This window comes from Phoca vitulina, unplaced genomic scaffold (genome assembly GCF_004348235.1).
Source record: "Phoca vitulina isolate PV1807 unplaced genomic scaffold, GSC_HSeal_1.0 scaffold39, whole genome shotgun sequence".
Lineage (NCBI taxonomy): Eukaryota > Metazoa > Chordata > Mammalia > Carnivora > Phocidae > Phoca > Phoca vitulina.
Window position 1 is genome coordinate 12,262,727 of NW_022589742.1, and position 25,804 is coordinate 12,288,530.

The 25,804-nt window shown below is 45.4% G+C and overlaps 1 protein-coding gene across 1 annotated transcript in view; it reads left to right on the forward strand.

Moving 5' to 3' along the window:
* Positions 1-25,804, forward strand: part of GPC3 (glypican 3) — a 400,170-nt gene that overhangs the window by 277,894 nt on the left and 96,472 nt on the right. The window contains exon 6 of the mRNA XM_032428379.1: positions 22,995-23,115. Within this exon, the coding sequence (XP_032284270.1) occupies positions 22,995-23,115 (121 nt within the window). The remainder of the gene's footprint in view (positions 1-22,994; positions 23,116-25,804) is intronic.

Below are 25,804 nucleotides of genomic sequence, written 5' to 3' on the forward strand. Positions count from 1 at the left end.
ATGCTAATATGGTAAAAAATGAACAATTCCCGAATACTAATTTGTTTTAAGCAGCATATCTCCTAACCATGGTCTGCTCTTAAAGAGGAAATGTTAGTTAGTGATACATTTATTTGCTAATGTTCATTTAACAAGTATTTGAGCACCTACTATATATCAAGTGTTAATATGGGTTTCTTTATTGTTGTGACTGTTTAAGGTAAATGTTGGAACCCTTTCTTCAAGAAAAACAAGATTAGATGATCCAGTTTTAGTTTATTCAAAAGAATTTCTTCCCAGGCCTATGTTTTTTGAATTAGTGGGATTTTTTAAATTGAATTTGGTGCATATAAGCTACTTCATGCCCAGTATGCTTTCATGAAGGATGTTGCTCGAGAACCAAGAAAGTCCTCCCCTATCAAATGGTGGAATCCAAAGCCTGCTAAATTTGAATGAGTCTAAAAATTAGCCAAATGCACTTTTGCACCATTACAATAATTCTGTTAACTGAAGTTTTTTTTGTTTAATTTGCTGGCTTTAAATATCTCAGGGTATCAAACAAAATAATAAAATAACACAAATGGTATAGTATAGAGAAAAGATATTATTTCAAACCCGTATTTATATTTCTGAACAATCTATTGTTTTAAAACAACTTTTATTGATGGGGCGCCTGGGTGGCTCAGTTGGTTAAGTAGCTGCCTTCGGCTCAGGTCATGATCCCAGGGTCCTGGGATCGAGCCCCGCATCGGGCTCCCTGCTCAGTAGAGAGCCTGCTTCTCCCTTTCCCTCTGCCTGACACTCTGCCTACTTGTGCTCTCTATCTCTCTGTCAAATAAATAAATAAATAAATCTTAAAAAAAAAAACAAAACACTTTTATTGTTGATATGTGCTATCCAGGGAGGGAGGGAGGGAAGGAAGGAAAGAAGGGAGGGAGGGAGGAAGGAAAGAAAGAAGAGAGGAAGGGAGGAAGGAAAGGAGGGAGGGAGGGAGGAAGGAAGGAAGGAAAGAAGGGAGGGAGGAAGGGAGGGAGGGAGGAAGGAAAGAAAGAAGGGAGGAAGGGAGGAAGGAAAGGAGGGAGGGAGGAAGAAAGGAAGGAAGGGAGGGAGGAAGGAAGGAAGGATGGAAAGAAGGGAGGGAGGGAGGAAGGAAAGAAAGAAGGGAGGAAGGAAAGGAGGGAGGGAGGAAGAAAGGAAGGAAAGAAGGAAGGGAGGGAGGAAGTAAGGAAGGAAAGAAGGGAGGGATGGAGGGAGGGAGGGAGGAAAGAAAGAAGGGAGGAAAGGAGGAAGGAAAGGAGGGAGGGAGGAAGGAAGGAAGGAAATCAAACCTATTTGTAGACAGTATAAGGGTACTATAATCCAGGAAGTGACTCTTCCTTGGGTAGTAACTTCAGGTTTTAATTAACCTACACTTGAATTACTGACCTAATGTGATGATGGGTCTAGGGAATAGTGTCAAACCAGATTTTTTTTAAAAAATTACTCAGGAGTATACATTTAATCATAGGAAGTTCTGTAGCCTGAGGACATGTGTGCACTTTATTTGTGCCATTTATAAAGATTAGCTTCACACTGCCTGTCTCATCTATAGTAAAACCTCTTTCCAGAGCTTTTCATTGAATTTCTCATTTCGTTCAGTCTTAAGTAGTAGTTGCCATTTCACATTGTCAAATCAGTTGTAACCTTGTTATCTTTATAGGTTAGGTTTGTATTCTTTTTAAAGTATTTTACTTTTAGTCAAGAAAACTTACGAAAATCAAGGATCCTGAAAGGAAACTAAACCTGTCAGTGGAGACACCCGATTAAAAGGAAAATATCGATGCTAAGGAAATCATGGATCAATATCCATGACAGCTAGGTCGTCAGACCACTCAACTTTTCAAGAGTTCGACAAGTCACTAAATATGGTCTCTAAATATGGTTGTATTTCACATCCATTCAAGTGTTTGCTCTTATGAAACCGATCAATTGAAATATGAATGAAGAGAATATTTTCACAGATCTAGTCTGAGGGAGTACCACCTAAGCCTGTCATTTGTCCTTCTAACCTCTCCCCACCACAGCCCTCCCCGCGCCCCCCCGCCAATCTTGGCTTGAGATAAACATTGGCTCTGGGATTTAGCTGAGAAATCTTGGAATTAGCAAACTCAGGCTCGGGTGAGGTACACTCTTTCATCTGAGATACCATGGATCCTATGGGCAAAGATTTCCTACAGTTGCCAAAAGTGGAAGATCCTCCGTCTTTTGCCTTTGTGGAACTACAGAGAATCTCAGTTAGAGCATTTCTGAGAGCAAGAGGAACATAAAGGATCCCATGGGAGTAAGTTAACACTGGGCTTAACAACAGGTAACCATGGGCTTTGCCTGCATTGGTGCTGAAAATACCTGTATGAAGAGTGAGCCATTTAGTGAATACATCCCCGTACACCCTCCTCATACCCCCTTTCAGGACTGTTAGGCCAAACATCTAGATCACGGGCTAAAATTTTCATTCTTCTTCTGGATGGTTTGATACCATCTGGAAGGTAAGCCCCATTTTACTGCTAAATCAAGTTGATCTTTAAGTTAGTGTAACAGAAACTACTTAAATTTATACATGTGCAAAAACTGCAAGTCAGGGAGAAAAAAAGTGCCATCTTGTCTTGACATGTAGCATCTGATAATTCAAGTTCATTCAACAAAGATGGAGCACATCTTATACACTGGGCCCTGTGGGGGCATAGTGATAAGTAGAATCCAGTGCCTGCCCCTGCTGAGGACTTTACAACTTAATGAGAAGAAAGGAAAAATAATCAGCCAGTCTCCTTCCCCAGTAGGCTCTACCCATCTGTGTGTGTGTGTGTGTGTGTGTGTGTGTGTGTGTGTGTGTTATTGAGGTGAAATTCACATAACATAAGATGAACCCTTCTAAGGTATACAGTTCGGTGGCATTTCGTACATTTGTGATGTTGTATAATCACCACCCTTATCTAGTTTTAAGACATTTGCATCACTCCAGAAAGAGAGCTTGTACCCATTAGCACTCACTCCCCACTCCCCGCCTCCCTCAGCCCCTGACAACCGACAGTCTGCTTTCTGTCTCTGTGGATTTACCTATGCTGAATGTTCCATACAAATAGAATCATTGACTTAGCATAATGTTTTTAAGGTTCATCCGAGTTGTAGCATGGATCAGTACTCGGTTCCTTTTTATGGCCAAATAATATTTCATTGTCTGGATGTAGCACATTTTGTGTATTCACCCGTCAGTTTCTCACCCGAGTTTAGTGACCCCTGAGCAACCACTGCTCTATCGGGCTCCCCCTACCACGTCTGGATTCAGTGTGGCTCATCCTTAACCTGGACGACAGGGCAGCCAAACCTTCAGGCCGCCCAGCCCCAACATCTTTGACCACCACCTAAAGGCTAGCCTCTCCCTCACCTCTCCTGCTCTTTATATCCCTTTGCAATTCATCTCCTGAGTCTTTTTTCTCAGCCCGGTGTGTGTGGTCAACCGGGCTCTCCTCCAATCAGCACACCTCCCATAGGGTTTGATGCTTCCCTAGTGACTTTGCGGCTTCCCGGTTCTGTATATACAAGCGCTTGGACCTCGTGGCATGATGCCTCAGTCCCCTCTGTGATTCAGTCCCAGCTGCTCTTGCTCCTTGTCATGTGGCTGAGCCTGCATCCCGATGTCAGCTCCAGAATGTTGCTGGTATCTCCTTGACAGTCCTACAAAGCCACTTCTGCCCATTATGACTCAGTAGATCCATCTCCCATTTTCTCAGGATGACTCTGGGACTCTCAGGGGCGTACGTGAGGCACCTGGCATTAGAGAATAAACTCCCTGAGATCTGCAGGGGCAAATTTCACTGCAGGGAACTCCTCTCCCTCCTCTGTGATCTTACCTCCCATTTCACCTGAGGGACTGTATACACACACACACCTGCCATGAATTCTCCTTTATTTCCTCTGATCACACAAGTCTTCCAATGTTCATGATGCCTTTTCAGAATTTCTCTGCTTAGTGGGAAAGGCAGAAAGCAGGAATACACAAAGCAATTATCTTAGTTCTCAAGGAGTTTTGTTCTTGTTTCAAGACCTATTGGATGTTGCAGAAAAGGAGGGTAAGGAGACTTTTTCTCTCTCTTCTGCTGGGTTGGGGGCATAGACTGTGGCATATCAACCAGTGGGAGCAAATACCTGAACACCCAATTCCTGCTGTATGCAATATAATTCTAAAAAGGAGAGCAACAAAGGGTGCCCGGCTGGAGCATGTGACCCCTGATCTCAGGGTTGTGGGTTTGAGCCCCACAGTGGGTGTAGAGATGACTTTACAAAATAAATACATAAGTAATCTTAAAAATGAGAGCAACAGAATGGCTTCTTTTGCGCTTATAATCTAGGAAAGGTGAGAGAGAACAGTTGATTGTTTTCATGATGCACTTATTTTAAGAACACTACGTTTTGAGGACTTTGGTGGAGAGGGACCAATTCCTAGCACCAACAGGTCTTTCACTGGTGTACAGAACAAAATGGGAAGAACTTCAGAGCCTTCGCTTTGATGGTGAAGGAATTAAGTGAAGATAACACCTCTATGCCACAGTGTACACATGCACAGACAGACACACAGATACACACCCACGGCTCACTGCAATCACCTCTGAATAGGCTAGCGATATAGAGCAGGGGCTAGGTGTAGCTCCCAGGCTCTCGTGCTAAACTAGGTTATCTGCTATTTGGGTTTTGCTTGTTTGTTGTTTAGGTTTATGTGATGGCTTTTCTCCAAATGGCTCAAGGCCATGTATAGAACTTTATTTTTTGAACAAGATTTTATTTTTAGGTCCTCTCTACACCCCACATGGGGCTCGAACTCACAACCTGGAGATCAAGAGTCACACGCTCCACTGACTGAGCCAGCCGGGCTCCCCCATACAACCTTAAATATGGGATAGCCAATGGAAGCACCAATGAGGAAGTAAATATATAAGACAGAATACAGGGCCAAGAGGAAGAGGACACAGGAAAGAAAATAAACAATGGATAATGGACACAATATTCAAAGGCATTGAGTAGGTCTTAAAGTCATTCGATTCCAAGCTTGTGTAGGCACAAGCCAGACTAAAATCATGCTGAAGCCAAGGCCCTGTGGCTCTTCTTAGCAGCCCCTGTCATGACAGTTTGAGAGTTAGAGACTGAAGTGTGGTCTTCAGCATCCCAGCCTTTTCTTTTCGTGGCTACTTCTCCCCTTGGCCCACAGGAAGCTCTGCTTGCAAAAGGCTGGCAAGAGGGGAGAAGGTTGGTCTTATCAATGCCGAGCTCTGCAATTCTTGGTCGCCCTCAGACATTTTTGGATTTTATTTCTGCTTCCGTTTTCCTAGAAGCAGGAACATGACACTTTATTCTTTCTGATGTGGGGAACTGCTGTGTTCACCCAAGTGCGTGCCCTAGAATGAAGGTGCTGAAGCATCATATTGCTTGCTCGGATGGCAGCTTACGTCCTCTACCTGGCTTCATGTAAGTCACAATTATTCATGGAGAGGCTTGGAAGGAAAAATGGATCCTGTAGAAAATGACTTAATTTGGTATAGCATGAAATGTTTATGGCAGCTCAAGATTTTTGTAAATCCTGGTAAGGTGAGGGGCGCCTGCGTAGCTCAGTCGGTTAAGTGTCTGCCTTTGGCTCAGGTCATGATCCCAGGGGTCCTGGGATCGAGCCCTGCATTGGGCTCCCTGCTCAGTGGGGACCCTGCTTCTTCCTCTCCCTTTGCCCCTCCCCCTGCTCTTGCTCTCTCTCTCTCTCTCTCGATCTCGCTCTTGCTCTCTTTCTCTCTCCCAAATAAGTTTTTTTTTTTTTAATCCTGGTAAGGTGAGACAGATACGTTTGGAGTGTACCCCCATGTAATAATCCCTCTAAGACCTTAGATTGGCATATTTTTCATCAGAGCTTTATCTCAAAAGTAGTGTTCAGTGACAGGTATTTTTCAGGACCTTCTCTATGGTAATGTGTGACATTTATCCCTTAAGATTATGGTATCGCATACAGTAGCTCTACCTTCAAAACTGAGCAGGGAAAAACCCGGCTCATCCCACTGACTGACAGCTTCATGTGGTGTGCCGTGTTTGGAATGGGCTGTCCTTTACTACGGTCATGTCTGAAGTAGCAGGAGATGTTTTCACGGCTCAATATTGATGTTTGTCACCACCTGGTGAAGGCTCGTGGCTTATTACTGTAAACAGATTGTGTCCTATTAGTACTTATGCCAGCCCCTCCCGTGTTCAGCTGGATCATTTCATTATATGGAGAACATTTGGGGGTCTTCAAGGCCGGTCTCGGGATATCCGTATCCTCAACAATTAAGCACCCCTCACAATCTGCTTTTGAAATGTGATTCTGATGGTGGGTAAGGCTTGTCTCCTCTCATGATCATGACTCAATGCACCAAAGCTCTTAGAGCCCAGAAGGCTTAGGAGAGGTGTCCCTGAAGGACTATCGCTGCTTTTAAGAAATTATTAACATACTAGAGTTTCTCTGCTCTTTCAGTCTTAATTGCCTCCTTCAAAGCAAGTGCATTAGGAGGTCAGAGACTGATGATATGGATTCTGCCCGTCCTCAGAACATTTTTCTATATCTTCTTTGGGAAAAGCCTTGAGGGCATATGGCCAGTCTTTGTGGTCTGTGAATTGTTGGTTCTCAGCCAGTTGGTCTTCAGTGGTGAGGATTATGGTAAGAAGACCCTGAGAGGTTAGCAAACATGAGCCAGGTGACTGGTGCATCTTGGGAAAAGTACAGTCTTTAGAATGATACAGATGGAGATGTTATTTTTTTAAATTTTCAATTCAATTAATTAACATATAGTGCATCATTAGTTTCAGAGGTAGAGTTTAATGATTCATCAGTTGCATATAACACCCAGTGCTCATTCCATCATGTGCCCTCCTTAATGCCCATCACCCAGTCACCCCATCCCCCCACCCCCTCCCCTCCAGCAACTCTCAGTTTGTTTCCTAGAGTTAAGAGTCTCTTATGGTTTATCTCCCTCTCTGATTTCATCTTTTTTTATTTTTCCCTCCCTTTCCCTATGCTCCTCTGTTTTGTTTCTTAAGTTTCACAGAGGAGTGAAATCATAGGATAATTGTCTTTCTCTGACTGACTTATTTCGCTCAGCCTAATATCCTCTAGTTCCATCAGATGGAGATTTTAATCTTGGTTCGGACACTGTGTGCTTCAGGCAGGTCCTTGGACGTCAAAGTCTGTTACCAGATTTGTAAGATGGGGATGATACTCAACGTCACTGTTGTGAAGATGTGTTCTGGCAAGTAGGCACTGAGTAAATGATAGCCTTGCTGATGTGACCACATCATTATCGTTTGGTTGAACAGGCCAGAGCAAGGGTGAAAAAGTATAGGCCATTCTTTCTGTAAAAGGAAACTGGATCTGGGAGACATATCTACGAGTCTTTTGGAACCCAACTGTTGAATGGGGTAGCTGATCAAACATGTTGGTCCTTCTGGTAGTTAGTCACTCAGTATCAAAGAGAATAAACTCTTTAACTTGGTCACGTGAAGGACAGGGAAAGGTCTGTCAGGGAAGCCTCGCTTTGGAGCCTCCCACCGATGGGCCTGCCCTCAGACCCCTCACGCTCCTTTGATGTTGTGACTGTCATGGTGGCAGTGATTCTTCTCCCCTACAGGCCGCAGGAAGTGACCAGCTGGTGCCACTTCTCTACTCCCTCTGGCTCCAGTTCTTCCCCCAGCGTACGAGCTCTCGGCGGCTTCTTTGAAAGAAGCTCAGCTCTCCACGTTTTGTCCTTCCCTCCCATACTTAAGCAAGGGCACAATATTGTTTGAGTTTCTGATGACTTTTACTGATAGACATACAGCCAAACAGTTGGGGGTTAGCAAAAAGCACACAGAGGCAAATTTCAACATGGCAATCGTAAGACCCAGCGTAGGCGTGTTTAAGCGTATAACTTTGGCATCAGCCAGCCTGGGTTTGGATTTCTGCTCTAGTGTGCCCTAGCTCTTTCTCTTCCCTGAGTCCCTGTTTCCCCATCTGTACAATGGGGTTGATCATTTCTACCTTAACAGATTGTTGAGAGGATTCAGAGGGATGGTGAAATGCAGCGTATAGCGCCTGGAACACAGTAGGCCCTCGAGAAATGGTAGCTACTATTTCTGTTGTTCAGTAAGAGAAGCCTATAAAAAAGGCCCTTGCAGTTCTTCCCTGGAAGATAGACGGAGCTAGGCCTGATTTTAGCTCCATTCAAGGACCCATTTCTTAATTCTTCAGGAAGACAGCTTCACCCCTTCCCTCTCATTTTTAACTTATTTCCTCTCCTTTCTTCCAAAACAAAACAAAACAAAACAAACTCCATCTTTGGTCCCAGTTGGTGCACATTTGGTTGGTGCGCCTTGATCCTAATTGGTAGGCATTCGAGTCCACTGGGGATCAAGTGAGAGTTATTTGCATCTAAGGCTATGTACTGGGCTGACCTCCCTCCCTTCATATTGCGTTTTATAGCAAATATGGCTGAAAGAGCTTCTCCTAGGATTTCCTAATTTTGATTAACACAGGGAATCTTCCTCAAATACTTACATTAGAAACCAGGACGGGTCTAGTTGCTGGTCAAGGCAAGTTGCCCAAGGCTCTAATGTCCTTTCTGTCACCCTTGGCTTAACCGTTGTGGAAAAGGAGAGAGATCATTAAAATCAGTTGTGATCTCCCAATTTCTCGAGCCAATGAATTTTATTCTTTTACGTGAGCATGGCTTTGATTCTTGGCTTTGTCGCCTTTATAATGACCTTGCATTTCCCTGTGAAGGAAACATTTTAATTGGTGGCTCCAGTGTCATGGGAGCTTCCTACTCTTTGCCCTCTCATATTTTAGTGACCCCCCCATATCAGGTGATCTTCAAAACCACCCAAACCATGAACTCTTGCCTGGTTTGAGCCACTCATCTGCACAGCTTCGGGCCCAGAGCTGGGAGGAGTCTCTGTTCAACAGAAGCCAGACTAAGCTGTCCTCACCCGAGGCTGGGGTACATCAGCTTTGGATTGGAGGGACAGGTAGGAGGGTTGTGCTCCACAAGAACTCAGGCTGAAAACTTAATCTCCAGATACTACTAGAGAGGATGAAGCCAAGGACCATTCTAGAAGGGGCCAGAGAAAGAGCTGTTGGACTGGCTTACCCCTACCTATCCTTAACTCAATGGCATCTCTACTGAGGAGCCTGAGTCCTCCTGCCCCATGCCCTAGTCTGGGTTTAGGACCCCTCAGCACCTGGGTGCCCCTCTAGGCTGGCCCCTGTATTATCCTGTGTTGGAAGTTTCACACATGTCTGTCATTTTCTACTAGCTCCTTCTTCCTGCATATCCTCATTGCTTAGGTGCCCCTGCCACAGAGTAACATCTCCAAACGTGTTTATTTTTTTTTTAAAGATTTTTTTTTATTTATTCATTTGAGACAGAGAGATACAGAGAGAGAGAGAGAGCATGAGCAGGGGGAGAGGCAGAGGGAGAGGGAGAAGCAGATTCCCCGCTGAGCAGGGAGCCCGATGTGGGGCTCGATCCCAGGACCCCGGGATCATGACCTGAGCCGAAGGCAGACGCTTAACGACTGAGCCACCCAGGCGCCCCTCCAAACGTGTTTATTGAATTCAGTGGGTGAACCGATGAACGTACTTGTGGCTAAACAAACCTGAGTACCAGACCTGGCTCCGTTGTGGCATCACTGTGCACCTTTGGGTGGGCTGCTGCAACTCTCCGTGTTTTGTCTTCTCCTGTGAAATGGTGAAATGAATGCCTCCTCCTTACTACCTCCGTAGGGTTGCTGCGAGCCTCCAATAAGAAAATGCATTTGAAAGATCTTTGAAAATTATGAAGCGCCCCGCATTTACTAGGTATTAATGTAGAAATAAGTAGACCAGATATGATGGGAAGTTCTGCCCTGAATAAATGGAACTGTGTGTTGGCTAATTAACACAGCATTATTGGGCTCTCTTCACAAAGGCTTTAGCAGCTTCCTGGGTATCTCTCTCTCTCTGCATCTTTCCAGAGATATTACTTTTTAATTTTTTTTTTTTTTTTTTCTGGAAGCAGATCCACCCATCCCCACAGATTCTATTTTTAAACAAGTCAGTCCATGGTGCTGAAGAAACCGGTTGGCCCTGGATAAGGAAATACTTTGAGGGATTGGTAGCGTCAGTTTAAATTAATGAAAAGTCTGAGTGACAGACCATTTTAAAATAAATGTAGTTTTATTCCTTTCAAACACATGTAATAACAGCCCTGGGAATAGAACCTAGAGAAAGATAGCCTGCATTAGAGAATCAAAGCAAACAAATAAGAATCCATGATAATGAGCCTATTACTGGGTGCGTGTCCTGCTAAAGACCATCAGCCTCAAATTGGCTAACGTTCCCCTGGTGAAATCCATTTATGTAAGAAGCGCTCTTTCCCCTCCCTTCATAGATATGAGGAAAGGTCCATTAAAAATCGCTACACATGGGGCGCCTGGGCGGCTCCGTCAGTTAAGCATCCGACTCTAGATTTTGGCTCAGGTCCTGATCTCAGGGTCGTGAGATCGAGCCCTGCGTTGGACTCCACGCTCAGCGCAGAATCTGCTTGAGATTCTCTCTCTCCCTCTGCCCCTCCCCCCACTCATTCGCATGCTCTCTCTTTCTCTCTCCCTCTCTCCAAAATAAGTAAATAAATAAAGTCTTTTTAAAAATCGCTACACATGGCTTCTGGGTAATCCAGCTTTTGTCAATGCTAATGGATGGCATCTAGCAGCAGTCCCCTGCACGATGGCCCTAACAAATGGTAGTCCCAAACAGCAAACACCCTGGGGCCCCTACAGGGATCAACTTGTCCCAATTTGCCCGAGACTTCTCCTTTTGGGCACAGAAGGTTCTGAGTCCTCAGTCCCCGGCAAAGCGAGACAGCTGGTCACCTACGGGCGCTTATGCCTCTGGCAGCCTCTAAGTATGGAAGAAAGGTGCGGTTGTAGGGGTTTCCGTTGGAGGGATGAAGGCGGGCTGGGGGAACTGCAGCTCACCCATTCTGTTGGTCTTTCTGCCTTCATTTTGGGACTTCTCTTACCATTTCCTCCCTGAAACATGTTGATCCCGTCTGTCTTCCCTGTACCCCCCAAATCCTATCTAAAGGCATAGCAAAACTTCAGAAAGTAGGACTGAGACAGCAGAGAGGGTTAAATGCTCATCATACCTAGCATGTCTATGGTGCATCCCACGCACCAAGCACTGTGCTAGACACCTCGTGTGCATTAACTGAGTTATCTTCACAGTAGCCTTCTGAGCTGGACGTTATTATTACCCTCATTTTACTGATGAGGCTAGGTAACTAACCCAAAGCCACAGCACTAGGGAGATGGGCTCTAGACTCAGGGAGTCTGTGCCCCTCTACCCACGACACTGCCCTGCTTATCAAATGCCTATCTGCCTCTGAGGCTAGCCCTCCACTCAGTCTCTACAGACATGGCTCCTATAATAAAAAACCATTGCCTGTGTATCCCCTATGAAGCTCTGGAGCCCTTGTAAGAAGAGACCCTCTTAGCCCGAGGCTGGAAGTCCATCCAGCCTGGGTCCTAGGTCTACCATGAACTGGTGTGCAACCTTGGACAAGTCACTGCCCTTCAGCTTTCTCTTCTATTTATAAAATGAAGGAGCTGGACAAAGTGACCTTGAAAGCTCTTTCCAGTTCTAACAGGCTCTGGGCTCCTATGACAAGGATATTTGAGGGGGAGGGAGTCCGAAACGAGGAGGAATGCCATCAAGCCTCCTTGATGACTGGGAATTCCCAGTTCTTTCCCTGATGCCTTCCCAAACAGACCAAAGTGAAAGTGCTTCCAAAGGAGCCCCAGGGTATAATCGCTGTCCTTAGGATGGCAATGAACCCTTCATTTGACTCCTCCAGGTATCTCTGGGGCTAAGGGGAGCAGGTGGTTTGGCTGTCTGAGATGTTGTCAGAGTTGTTTTGAGTTTCTGCTATTGGAGAATTTGGGGTGAAATTCATATAATTAAACCTTAAAGAAAATGTCTCCCCCCATAGCACCACATAACCCCAAAGGGGCTTCTGAGCCAGAGAAATGGAATTCAGTGTCTGTTGCCCCAAATACTCTTTGACACAACCACCCGGAATTGAAATTAGAAACCCTCTAACCACAGAGATCTGTCAGTGAGGGGAGAGCTCTGTGGAGAGAAGTGCCCAGGGCTGAAGGGCAGGTAAGAGGAGAGGAATACAAAGTGGCTGAGCAAACCGGCAGGAGGGAGACAATTTTCACTCTCTCCGAGACCCTCCAGGCTAGAGAGCGAGGCTAAGTTTTGACCTAGTTGTCCTTGTGTGCGTTGCCGTGAGCTTTTATGAAGTATTTATATAGCCGTTTTATATTTCACCAAGTGCTTTACAGTCACTTTTATTTGGCTTAGTAAAGTTTTCCTGGAATGCCATCTACTTTCTGGTCAGGAGAGTCCCCTCTCGTTTGCTTGGCACCTCCGTGCACCCAGCCTCACACAATGGGCCACTTGTTCCGGCAGCCGAGCAGGTGCAAAGACTCGAGGGGCTGACGGCACCTGCAGCCACTGGGCTGGTTGGAGTGGGGGTGGTTTACACTCCGGTTCACCTTTCCTTGATTGTTTGGTTTCATGATTGTTTGGTTTGATTTTATTGCTGGCAAGCAGAGAGTGGCGGTGCCCAGCTTGGGTCTGCCCAGAGCACAGCTATTCTGATCATGGGACGCTGACAAATGGTAGGCCCTTTCTGCTGTGCTCAGAGACTCTGTTCTAGTCCCCCTGCCCAGGTCCACCATCGCCACCGTCTCCCACCAAGCAGACGTGCGGACTGTGCTTCCTCCTGCCTGCCCCCGTCCCCGGGCTCTGACTGCAGCCTGGAGTCGGGGGCTCGGGGAATGCTTTCAAGGGAAGAAGACAGCAGAAGGAGCCGGTCCGCTCTCTGCAGACAAGACTTTTCAGTGTCCTTGGGCAAGTCTAACACCCGGTCACCATTATTCTTGGGGGGGGGGTTCCTTCGTCCTCCCATCAGCCCCCGCGGCACCCTCTGCCAAGCGCTCCCATCAGCCCCCGCGGCACCCTCTGCCAAGCGCTCCCATCAGCCCCCGCGGCACCCTCTGCCAAGCGCTCTGGGTGTCGTGATAGAGGCTGGCGTGTGTGTAGGTGGGGCAGGAAGAAGTAGAGCTTCACACTCTAGGTCACAGATTTGCTGGGGGATCCAACACAGTCACTAGTCGAAGATTTTATTTTCTGAGGACCAGGTTTGCCAAAGCCAAAGGCAGGATTTGGGCTTCATGGGAAGTCCAGATTAGAGATAGTGGGCCAGAACACTGGAAAATTGGGGACCTGCAGCTACCGAGGCGAGGGGGGGTGGTTCTGTGGCTGAGCTTGGGGCTGTGTAGATGCTTAACAGGGAAGTGTTGAGTAGACAGCACTTGCATTCTGTTACTGATGGAAGATGGAAAATCCTTTCTTGGATGCCCAGAACTGAGAAGCTAGGCACTTTGCCATCAGATTTGGAACTCTTTTTTTTTTTTTTAATAATATCTACACCCAATGTGGGGCTCAAGCTCATGACCCCAAGATCAAGAGTCTCATGGTTTCCTGACTGAGCCAACCAGACACCCCTGACACGCTTTCAAAGTTACTGCCTTGACCATAGGAAATGTAACAGGTATATCACATGTGTTATTGCAGCTGTAGAATCACATTAATTCAGACTCAGAAATGGGCTGAAGTTTACACTCGGAGAAGAACTGATATTGCTAGCAGGTGTGTATGATGGATGGGCTTGGCGTGGGCGCGCACTGCCTGATCCAGGGGGATGGTACAGAGGCCAGAAGGAGTGGCGCTTGGGCTGGGGGAACTTACCTGTCGGGCTGGCCCAGTCAGGTGGGAAGTGACCCACCCCCTGAATAAAGATATTCACTGGGGCCTAGGGAAGGAACCCTGCCTTTCTCCAGGTAGGCATTGGTTTCCAAAGTGGTGCCATCTAGGGGATGGGACACAGTGGCCGGTTTTCCTGGCAGGACCCAGACAGGAGTCCAGTGTAAGGCAGGTTCTCACTCAGGGGCTACAAATTGAGGGGTGGGGGGAGGCCCCCAAGAGAAGACAGCTGACAAGAGCTGGGCAGAGTAGGTTAGAGTCTCCACCCTACAAGCTGAGCTCTGGGTGAGGCATTCAGTCTCCGTTCAGTTCAACAGACATTTATGGACTGCCTACTGTATGCCAGGCACGGGGTGAAGCAGAGGACTGACCCAGAGACGAATGCAAACAAGGAAACCAGGACAGAGTTCAGGTGGCAGAGCCCAGGGAAATCTAGCTGGCAAGAGGAAGTTATGCCCAAACCTCTGGGGTTCACTCCCCAAACAAGAAAGACTGGTTTTGAGGCGCAAGACTAACTCCAGAGCCTGGGGTCAGGGAAGTGATCACCTTCCTGCCTTTGTCACCACGAGCTCAGGCTCCGGGTAGGCCTAATCCACGCTGAAGGCTTTGAGGCCTGCACAGGAGTGTGGCCAAGACAAGAGGAACCGACAGCCGAACAGTGACAGGAATAGTGAGCTTTCCTTTCAAGTATGTCGGCGGTACCTATTCACGGGAACGCAGTGTGTCCTCCCCTCGTGATCTTTGGGGGGTCATTAAATAAGGTTCGGTGGGACGCCCAGAACAACACCGAGGAGGCTTTCCTTTGTTACTGCATATGCTTGAAACACAACACGAGGGAAGAAAACAAGTCCCCTTTTTCCCTAACTCCGGCATGCCTGCCTCTCAAACTGGTCAGCGAAGTGTGACTGTAGGTCGACTTTGAGGGTCCCAGCCTCCATTTGGCAGATCACTGCGTTGAAGAATGGCTGTTTGTTGTGGACCCGCGGGGACCTGAGACAGACAAAGCGGTGTCCTCAAGAGAGATTTGAAAAAGCGTGTGGGTGTTTTCAGGAGCCATCGAATTAATGACTTGTGACACTTCTGCAAAGTGGGACTAGACAGTTTGGGGTCCCAGAGAGGAGGAATGTAAAATGTGGGGGGGACGAGTGGGTTGGGATTCTGACACCCCAAGTGGGTTGGTCACTGCCCTGAGCCTCAGGAAATGATTTGTTCTTCAGCAGGTGACAATTAGGTTTGAACCATTTGAAGTCCTGTCTGGTGAGTCCCCCCCCCTCCCCCCAGAGGACCTGTCCCCTGGAAGCCCTGTGTGAGGATATCTCTCTGAAGCTACGCACACGTCACTGCTCAATCACAATCGGAAAGAAAGCTTTGGGTGCTTTTGGCCGTGCTCATTCTTCCCTAATCCTACCCCATCAGTGCCCCTGCTTAGACTTGGACTTCAGCTGGGGCGTCCTTAGACAACTGAGATGCTTTCCATTTCTTCAGGTCTCTTCAGCGTGGGGAGGAGTGGATTTGAAGCTTCCCCTGACTATTCATCGCAAGGTGTCTTCATCCTCCTTCCGGAAATCCTTTTCTAATACCATTTATTGCACACCTACTGCATGTCAGCACGGTGTTCAGTGTGTTCACATAATAATAACAGCAACCCTCATCTGGATGTGCTGGGCACTGTTTTAAGCACATTGCCTGTGTTTTCCCAATGTACTAGTATTCGGGCTATCAATTCGTCCTCAAAACAAGGCAGGTGGCATCATCCCCATTTTACAGATAAGGAAACTCCAGCCCAGCAGGGTTTCATTATTTGTCAAAAGGCACACATAAGTGGTGGAAACCAGCTCATGAACCTATGTCTCGACAACAAGGCTGGGGCTCCTTCTGCCACGTGACTCAACCTTTCTAAAGTGTATGATGTACTCGTGGTCTTGGTAAACTGCATATACTAAACTGACTCTCACCCCCTAAAACTAATGACTGATCACTATTTTGACCATCTGTCGCTGTGCCACAATGCTGTCGTGGGCTATTGAGGTAGGTGACCCATTCTCTGACTCCTTTCTTGGCTCTTCCATTGGGGAGCGTGACAGCTCTGTGCAGAGGGCATTGGACTAAATGATTTCGAGGGTTCTCTCCGACCCCGATATTCATTCCCATGAGTTAAAATCTAACTTAAAAAAAAAAAAAAGCTAACTTAAAACAGGTAAAGATCATTTCCTTTTGGCTTAACTCCAGTGGGACGAGAAAACATCTGGTTTTCTGGGCTAGTTCTCTGGTCTAAGAGGACTTGATAAATGAGTTTGGGGTGATTGAATAATAAATCCCGACTGCACGCCCTGTCCTGTGACAACCTAACCCCCCGGTTCCCGAGCTTCTGAATTACATATTTCTTTCTGGTTTTGTAAGAGTGAAACTGGGTCGAAGTCCTCTCCTCCTTGATATGTCCTTCCGCAAGGACACCCCCCCACACCCGCCGAGAGCCCTGCGCCTGTGCCACCCGCCCTGGCCTGGCATCCGGACTGCTGGTGGCCGGGCTCTAAGCCCAGAAGGCAGTCCTCACCGGCCTTCCCACACCCCGGGCTCTGCCTAGCCGCGGTCTCATTTTGGCTTCCTTATTTACTTTTCTCTCTCCTTACCTCGAGCTTCCTCTGCAGAGTTTGCTTCCTTGGACCCATGTTCAGGTGATCCCCTCATCATCAGCCTTTTCTCTCTGCATTCCCTTCTCGGTGGGGGGCTGTTCCCCACAGCCAAACTCTTCTCCCCATGGCGGGTGATTTTCAACTTCTCACGCTTTCCTCACCATCTGGAAAATATTCTTTGCTTCTTTAGGTTTAAATGACTTCTTGAGTATATTCCAAGACCAATCTTTCAGTTCCGCCCCTCCACCCCTCACGGGGAGCTTTGAAACTAGGTGAAAAACAGATTCTAATACAGATAGTCCCTTATATAGCTAATGCCCACTAAATGAGATATAAATGGATCGACATCTCTCCGGCTTCTTCTCTAGCTTTTACTTCCTGTCTGTTGAAATGTATTTGTAATTAATTTCTGAAAGGCTGTTGTTCGAGAACAGAGGGGCTTCTAGGAGTATGGTGGGTGTATGTTTCTGGCACTCTCCTGGTTGAGATTTGCTCTCAAGTGGTACTGCTGTGCTGACAAATATGGAAAACATTTTCCTTTAAATATGTGCATAAATAAATAAGAAGCAAATTGTTGCTATCTTTATTAAATGTATTTACAAAACTCAGCTCTTTTCACCTTTGCTTTATTTTTCTGTTCATTTATGTAAATTAAGACGGCATCTTGCATAGAAGGAACTTTTTTTAGGCCTCTTAACAAGATGGTTTTTCTACCCTGTGTTCTGGTTTGTTTTTAAAGCTATTTATACTCTTTCAATTACCCCATTTTTCCATAGTGATTACTGTGGATTATTTATTCATTTCCAAAGAAATGAGCTGATAAATCAGGGGCTGCATGCAGTACTGCAGTATTTCCATAAGATGGCGCTCTGAGAATGTGAGCTCTGTAACTTGCAGCTCTTGGTCTAACCTGGCGGCAAATTAAACTTTGGTAAAATCACTTATTTTGGGGGTGGTGGGGGAGTTAGTCCTTCTAAGACTTGCTCTCAAACACTTGCCACCATTCTAATGCCTAGGGGAAGAAGGATAGTGCATTTTCTAGAAGCCTCCCTGCCTTATATCCGGGCTAGCAATGTTTGAAATCAGCAGTGTGCATTTTAAGGGACCTTTTTTTTTTTGAAAGATTATTTATTTATTTATTTGACAGAGAGAGACACAGCGAGAGAGGGAACACAAGCAGGGGGAGTGGGAGAGGGAGAAGCAGGCTTCCCGCAGAGCAGGGAGCCCGATGTGGGGCTTGATCCCAGGACCCTGGGATCATGACCTGAGCCGAAGGCAGACGCTTAACAACTGAGCCACCCAGGTGCCCCTTTAAGGGACCTTTTAAAGAACGGACTTTCTTCTAAAGGGGGGATTGTGATACTAACAACTTGTGCTGGTAGAAAAGCCCCTCTCTGGGTCTCAGTTTTTTCATCTACCGATGAGTGGATTGGACAAGATGATCTCTTAAGGGTGCTTCCGTTTCCAGCGATTTCTACATTTGAATTCATTGATTTCTTTCCACTACACCCTTGCTGCTGCAGCCAGCACAGAAATGGGAAGAAAAGATCGCCCATTTTACGCTTGTTTGCCTCTATTCCTCTTCTACAAGTGCTCTCTTTGCTTCAACTGTCCCAAGACAAGCATGCCCAGATGTCCTGTTTTAATTAGGTTCCTTTTCTCTTTATGGCTTTTGCACCGGTACCCCCCTTCTTCTCCCCCCCAATCCTTGACCAATCTGCCTGAACAGAACCATGTCCCCCTTTTCACTTCACAAATAGGGATTTCTTGGCATTATGGCAGACATTTTTGTGCTAAGCAGATACCAAAGTGGATGGGAAAAGGCAAAGACACCACATGTAATACGTAAAGGTGATGCTTTTTAGATCACACGTAACATGTCCAGCTAAGAAAACTTGAGATTCTGGAGATAGGAACTTCTCTCTTCATTTTTCTTCCTCTGCTGGCTGGTATTCATTGCCAGAACCATGGCAGAGCTTTAGGAAAGAAGCGGTATTCCTGAGAGAGGACAATTAATCTAATTAGAGATGAGTGTCACTAAGTAGATAACTCATCATTAAAATCCTCCGTGGCCGACAGCGTCCCCGTTCCTGGCGCTCTGGGCAATCTGTGGATGAGGGTCGCGCAGTGATGGCTCGTCCCCGTTCAGAGGCTCTCATGGACCCTGCACGCCAGTGGCGCAGAGGGAGCCCGTGAAAATGAAGTGCTGAATTAATTAATGCAAAAGCTACGGAGATACCCCTAACCGAGTCCCTCCGGGCTTGAAGCGGAGCATGCATGTTCCATAAAATTCCCTGGGGGCACATCACATCTGCCACATTGCTATAGCCGAGGGGACATTCTCCTGCATTCATTTTCCTGTTGTCCTTAGAGATTTTCAGATCGCCTTTGGTGCTTGTCTTGTGGCGTGCTGGTGGTGGTGGTCGTGGCGGATTATTTATTTCTCTGACCTCAATGTCATATCTCCCAAGAACACAAAATTTCACTGAATAGCAATACTGTTGGATCTGTGTTTGGGAGACGTCCAGGGCAACATCGTGTATGTTGCGTTCTGTAAATATGCGTTCTGTCCTAAGAAGTCACCTTTGAGGGGCGCCTGGGTGGCTCAGTCATTACGCGTCTGCCTTCGGCTCAGGTCATGATCCCGGGGTCCTGAGATTGAGCCCCGCATCGGGCTCCCTGCTCCACGGGGAGCCTGCTTCTCCCTCTGCCTCTGCCACTCCCCCTGCTCATGTGCTCTCTCTCTCTCTCTCTGTCTCTCTCTCTCTCTCTGACAAATAAATAAATAAAATCTTAAAAAAAAAAAAAAAGATTCTCCATTATCCTCAACAACCTCATCTCCCGCTCCGTTCCTTCTTGAGGCAGGCACTCAGGGATTGATTTAAAGATTTTTGGCATCTGAAGTTTATACCATTCGCTGAGGCCTCTTTAAGAAAAAGAATACAAGGGGCACCTGGGTGGCTCAGTCGTTAAGCATCTGCCTTTCGCTCAGGTCATGATCCCAGGGTCCTGGGATCGAGCCCCACATCGGGCTCCCTGCTCTGCGGAAAGCCTGCTTCCCCCTCTCCCTCTCCCTCTCCCACTCCCCCTGCTTGTGTTCCCTCTCTAGCTGTCTCTCTATTCAAATAAATAAATAAAATCTTAAAAAAAAAAAGAAGTCACCTTTGAGCTGGGCTATTAGTAATGGCCACTGTAACTCTTACCAAGAAGAAGGATTTCCCATAGGCCCTGCTTTTAATTATCTTTTCCTTCCTTTTGTTTTTTCTTTTGCCTTAAGAAAATTAACTACTATGTAAAACTTCACTCGTTAAACATTAAATTATTATAAAGCTTTAAAAATGTACAAGATATGGATATAAAATAAAATTAAGAGTTCCCCAACATCTCCCCTTGCTCACCAGAGATAACTGCTATTCTCATTTCTTAAAAATGTTCTGCGTCTATCTGGACACATATAAAGTACAGGAGAGTCATGCCTCTGCAGACCCATTTTTACCCCAAATGGAATCACACCGTACATTCTTGACCACTGCTTATATCTGCAACAATGTATCTTGAATTTGGCTTCATGCCAACACATACAGCTCGACTTCGTCCTTTTCACGTCTGCATAATATTCCATTTAGGCTTTTAAGATTCCATTCTGTATTTTGTCCGGCTAAGGAGAACAGGGTAGAGTGGTGGGAAACAGAAAGGATCGGGGCGTGGGGGAGGTATTGAGACACCTAAAGAGAGAGTGCAAGAATGCCGAGTTTTAAAACAGTGCCATGAAATTTTAGCAGCTATGGGAATCAGTTGGATCAGTACTTTGGGTTACTGCTATGCGGAATACAGAAAATAAAGGCAAGTTTTAGGTTGAAGCCACAGGCCAGCTCTTCCTAACACTTCTGTAACCAGAAACCATGCTTAATTTACTGAAGTCCTTTGAGGATTTAAATAGCACATGGATAGAGCGGAACAGTGGATGCTATTTCAACTTTCAAAAAGTTTGGCAAGCTTTTCAACCCAAAGCTGTTTTTAAAAAATTGAGTCACCATGGGATTGGAGAGCAGCGTTTTGTCCTGGCTCCTGATCCATAGCTTGGAGATAAGAAACAAAAAAATAGAGCAAGCAATAGGGACACTTTTCCGGATGGCGGGAAAGAATACAGTAGGGCCGCAAGGGATCAGCTGGGAACTAATGTGATTTAATATTTATAGGTGATTTGGAAGAGGGAGCATAGGGCAAAATCGCTACATTGGAAGATGTCTTTACACTATTCCAATGAGGATCATAAACTTTAGGAAGACGTTTGTTTTGTAGGAGCAGGCATAAAAGTGGCCGGCAAGCTTCAATATGAATAAGCCCATGGAAATGTCTCTGGGGACACATTCCTGAAGTTCATTTCAGAAGATTTATAATAAGCCTTGCCTCTTTATCTGTGAATAGGGTCTCTGCTTCAGGCGTCAGTAGGTGCAAAGAAAGACATGATGAAGTTGCTGGTATCATCAGGAGGGAGATGGTATTTAAACAGCATTATATGAACATAAAAGAGGAGGCTGGTAAGCTGATTGCCACAAGATATATAAATAAAGAACGCTACTTTGCGTTTCTTTAATATAGCCCCAGAGGCAACTGGTGTTTGATGGTTGGTGATCTGTGTATTCACTAATCTTCAAAGTTAAATAAGTGGAATATGTTAGGCTATCATTTCAGAAGAAATGCAATCAAATGTTCTCTTCAACTTTACTACAAAATATTTTCCTTTCCATGGGGTGCCTGGCTGGCTTGGTCGAAAGAGCACCCGACTCTTGATCTTGGTGTCGTGAGTTCGAGCCCCATGTTGGGTGTAGGGATTATTTTAAAAAAGTATTTTCCTTTTCATTGGATGCCTTTTAATTATGAAAGTCAGAACTAGATTTCCTGACCTCCTCTGCTACCACACGTCTTTTTCAAGGCATGTCCTGAATATTGGCAGATACATTATATCATGGAAGGGAACACCTAACAAAACCAGATCAATATCTTCTGAAGTTGTGGAATTTTCAGTAATAAATAATAAAGATGTCTGCCCTACCCACATCACAGTATGGTTGAGAAGCTCAAGTAAGCTGAATGATAAACTGCCTTGTACAGTCATATGCAAAAATACAGTAGTATTAATTATTTATTGCATGTCATAATTTGGGATTACGAAGTGAGAGGCGCCTGCGTGGCTCAGTCAGTTAAGCGTCACCCTTGGGCTCAGGTCATGATCTCAGGGTCCTTGGATCGAGCCCCACTTCGGGCTTCCTGATCAACAGGGAGTCTGTTTCTCCCTTTGCCCCTCCCCCTCCCCCCTGCTCGTGCTCTCTCTCTCTCTCTCAGATAAATAAATAAATAAAATCTTAAAAAAAAAAGAAATATGAAGTGACTAAATTCTAGGAAATTATCCTTTATAGCTATTCGTGCAAATGTGCGAAGATTGGTACACGAGGATGTTCTTTGCGGCATTGTTTGTATTAGCAAATTATTAGAAATAACTCCATTGTTCATCAGGGATTGGATAAATAAATTATGATATAGCCATACCGAAGAGTAAGGACAAGACAGCTATTTATGTTTTGACATGGAAATATGTCCAAGATATATATTAAGTGATAAAAAGTTGCAAATCAGCATGACTAGTATGCTTCCAATTTGGGTTAGAATTATGTGTTAGTAAAAGTGTGTGGAAACCCCTAGAAGAATATATATCAGACTGTTAGCCATGCTTCTCTCTTCGAAGGATAGGATGATGGGGGAACTTTTACTTTATGCTTTGTTTATTTCTGTACTGTTTAAATTGTTTACAATGAACATTATTTTTGTAATTAAAAATACAAATAAAAGAAATACGAATTTGCCCTTAACGCACCGACTATCCTATTGTAATTGGGGGGAAAAAGTGTTTCAGGCGAGGGCAAATTTATACTGTACATGGCTTGGGAATGCCTCCTGAAAAGAAACCCAACTCCAAGGCCTACAAGAAATAGTGGGAGGAGGCAGTGGAGGAGAAGGAAAAGGTAAAGAATATACAAGCATCTTTCTTTTTCCAGTGAGTAGAGAGCACACTCAGAGTTAAGGTCCCTTCTGCGTGTTCCCCTGACTAAGACGCAGGACCTCCCTTAACTACGTAGCTCTCATCACTCTGAGTTGCCAGTGGCCCTTTCTCTTCTGGACGCCACAGTAGATCCAGAACACAATAAGGGAGGGGACTTTGTCTGTCTTGTTCATTGTTGTATCCCCAACTCCTTGGGGAAAAAAAAAAAAAAAGGATGTTGAATTAATGTTTGTTGACTGTTGAAGGCTCTCCATTGCAAATAGACTCTATCTGGAGTTGTTTACTTTTGTACCATAGGGTCATCCCGTGGTTTAAAAGGCTGAAGAGAGCTTGTGGTCATCTTGACCACTGGCATCAAGTATAGTCAGCTTTTATTTTGCTTGGGACCCTCCTGTGACAAACCTTTTCTTTACCGTCCCCTTTCCAGATACAGCCAGAAGGCAGCGAGGAATGGCATGAAAAATCAGTTCAACCTCCATGAGCTGAAAATGAAGGGCCCTGAGCCAGTGGTCAGTCAAATTATTGACAAGCTGAAGCACATTAACCAGGTAAGTGGGAAATTGAACAAAAATGGAAATGGGAAAAAAAAATGAGGGATGGTCAGTGTCCGCTGTTCCAGTTGTGTTCTTGGGCTTTTGGAGAGGCAGCCGTTCTTCATTTTCTTCAAAGATTCTCTCTGTTGGGGCGCCTGGGTGGCTCAGTGGGTTAAGTGTCCGGCTTGTGATTTCAGCTCAGGTCATGATCTCAGGGTCATGAGACTAAGCCTCAAGTCGGGCTCCATGCTCGGCGGGAGTCTGCTAGAGATTCTCTCTCCCTCTGCCCCTCCCCCCACTCATGCGCGCACACGCACACACTCTCTCTCTCTCAAATAAATAAATAAATCTTAGAAAAAGATTCTCTCTATTAAAAAGGACTTCTGACTCTTGTTTTTTACTCCATTTTTATTTTAAGTTTATTTTTTTTAGTAATCGCAACACCCAACATGGGGCTCGAACCCATGACCCTGAGATCAAGAGTCACACACCTTTCCAACTGAGCCAGCCAGGTGCCCCTTCATCCCACTCTTAAATAATAAAGAAAATATCGTAATATTAGAGAAAGCTTGGAAAATGGAAAAATATTTCTCACATCCCATCACTCTATCCTGTTTTCATTTTTAGCTGTTCTTTTCTAATATTTGTTCAGAAAACCACACTCACACAGGCTTGTTACATAACTGGAACCACACAAGTGATTTATAGTTCTTAAAATTAACACTATATTGGAAACACTTTTTCATGTTGTCACAAATCTTCATATTAATCATTTTTTTGTGGCTGCCTAAGATTTCTTTAAGTATTCATCATAATAATCAGCTTGCTTTTGCTGGACATTGAGATTGCTTCAAATTTTTTACCATCAGAAAGCTACCTCTTCACGCATGGCACTTTCTCCTGATCTTAGATCATTTTCTTAAAATATTGGTGTTATCAGGTTAAAAGATATGAGCATTTTAACGCATGTTTCCAAATTGCTTTCCAACGGGAACGTGTATCAGCTTTCACTGCCACTAGGAAGATACTAGAAGACCAGCTTCACTGCACCCTTGCCAACTTCTGACTCACTGCCATGCACAGAGACACCCACAGATTCCCTTGACCTGTACACAGAGTTTTTCCTCTCATGAGGAGTTTAGTAACTAAGACACAAATAGAAGTTAGTTGTACCATCTGCTTGTGATTGCTTTGTGGCCACAATAAAAAAAATGCCACCAAAAGTGCCACCATATACCAGAGTGACACCATGGATCCTGGCACCACCAACTTCTATTTGTAGCCTAGAAAGAACTTAATGCAACTAAAATCCTTATGCAGAGGCAGAGGTTTGTGTATGAAGACACTGCTTTCTTTTTTAATATGAAGATTAGCAATGACATTTTTGTGGTTCTTAGAAAATGTTTGGAAGGGCCTTCTAATAGTGGTATATTTCACTGCAAATGGCTTTGTGAAAGTATTTACAACACACTTGGGTTTGGCTCCTCCGGTGCCTAATTAAGTGCTCTGCACTCAGTGAGCACTTAATAACCAGTTGTTAGTGCTGCTGAGCACATGATAATGGAAGTCGCTGCCTGAAAGACCCTTCTCTCTGTAAACTCCCAACCTCACGAAGTTCTGCAGAGCCTGGCTAGACGTAGTATGATTTCTCCAGAATGCGTCTCTGAAGGGTTCAGAGCACAGTGTAAACCACTTCTGTGGAGGTGTAAGGGCATGATACGCTTCACCTGGGGACAACAGCAGTCATTGTCCTCTGAATAATTTCCCAATTATCTCTAGCCGGCTCTATCTGGGGGGCTCCACTCAACTGGTTAGACCTCCCCCCACCCCACACGCACACTGGTGAGGCCAGACTCTCAGGCTCTATCACTGTGCCCCTAATCCTAAAAGAATACTTATCAACAGATCTCTTTGGTCAGTGGGCCTGAAGGAACACCTACTATGTGCTCAGCCAGGTGCCAGGGCCTTTGGGGCCCACAAGTCTAATGCTCTGTATTCATAGCTTCCTTGGAAGGATGCACAGGCAGAGAATGTGCTTTCAGGTAGAAGGCAGCCTGTGATGAAGAGCCAGAGGACGGCTGCCACTCATCCATTCTGGCTGGCCGGCCTGAGGTGGGCGGGGCTAGGACAAGAAGCATCGCAGAGGGCGCCAGCGCCCAGAGCTGCCACGAACAATGAGTAGGTAAAGACAAAACCAGGGAGTGGCAGGCATAAGAAAGATCAAAGGCCTGCGGATGTACTCCCCAGTGGAAAAAGGGAATGCCATATCATATCAGACGTGGGCTTTTGTGTGATCCAGTGGTCACTAAAAAGTACAGCCTTGTAGCAAAGACGTTGAGGGTTTGATACTCATACTGTGGGAGACCATGTGGGAGTGTGGGAAGAACGTGGGCTTTGGATCCAGATGGATCGGAGCTTGGCTGTGGATATTACCAGGTATGGAACTTTGGGCAAGTCATCGGACCTGAGCTTTAGTTTTCTCATCTTTAGTACAGAGAGATATCAAAACTTCTCTTACAAGGTTCTTGTGAGGATTAGAAATTTGATCTATACCCCCATTATAGAAAGCTTAAATATAATTATAGATATAACATATTTTATGTATTACATATTTTTACCTATATACACAAATATATATAATTGCATATGCCCGACAGACAGTAAATGGCAATTAAGATGATTATAATTCAGGATTTTCTCTGTA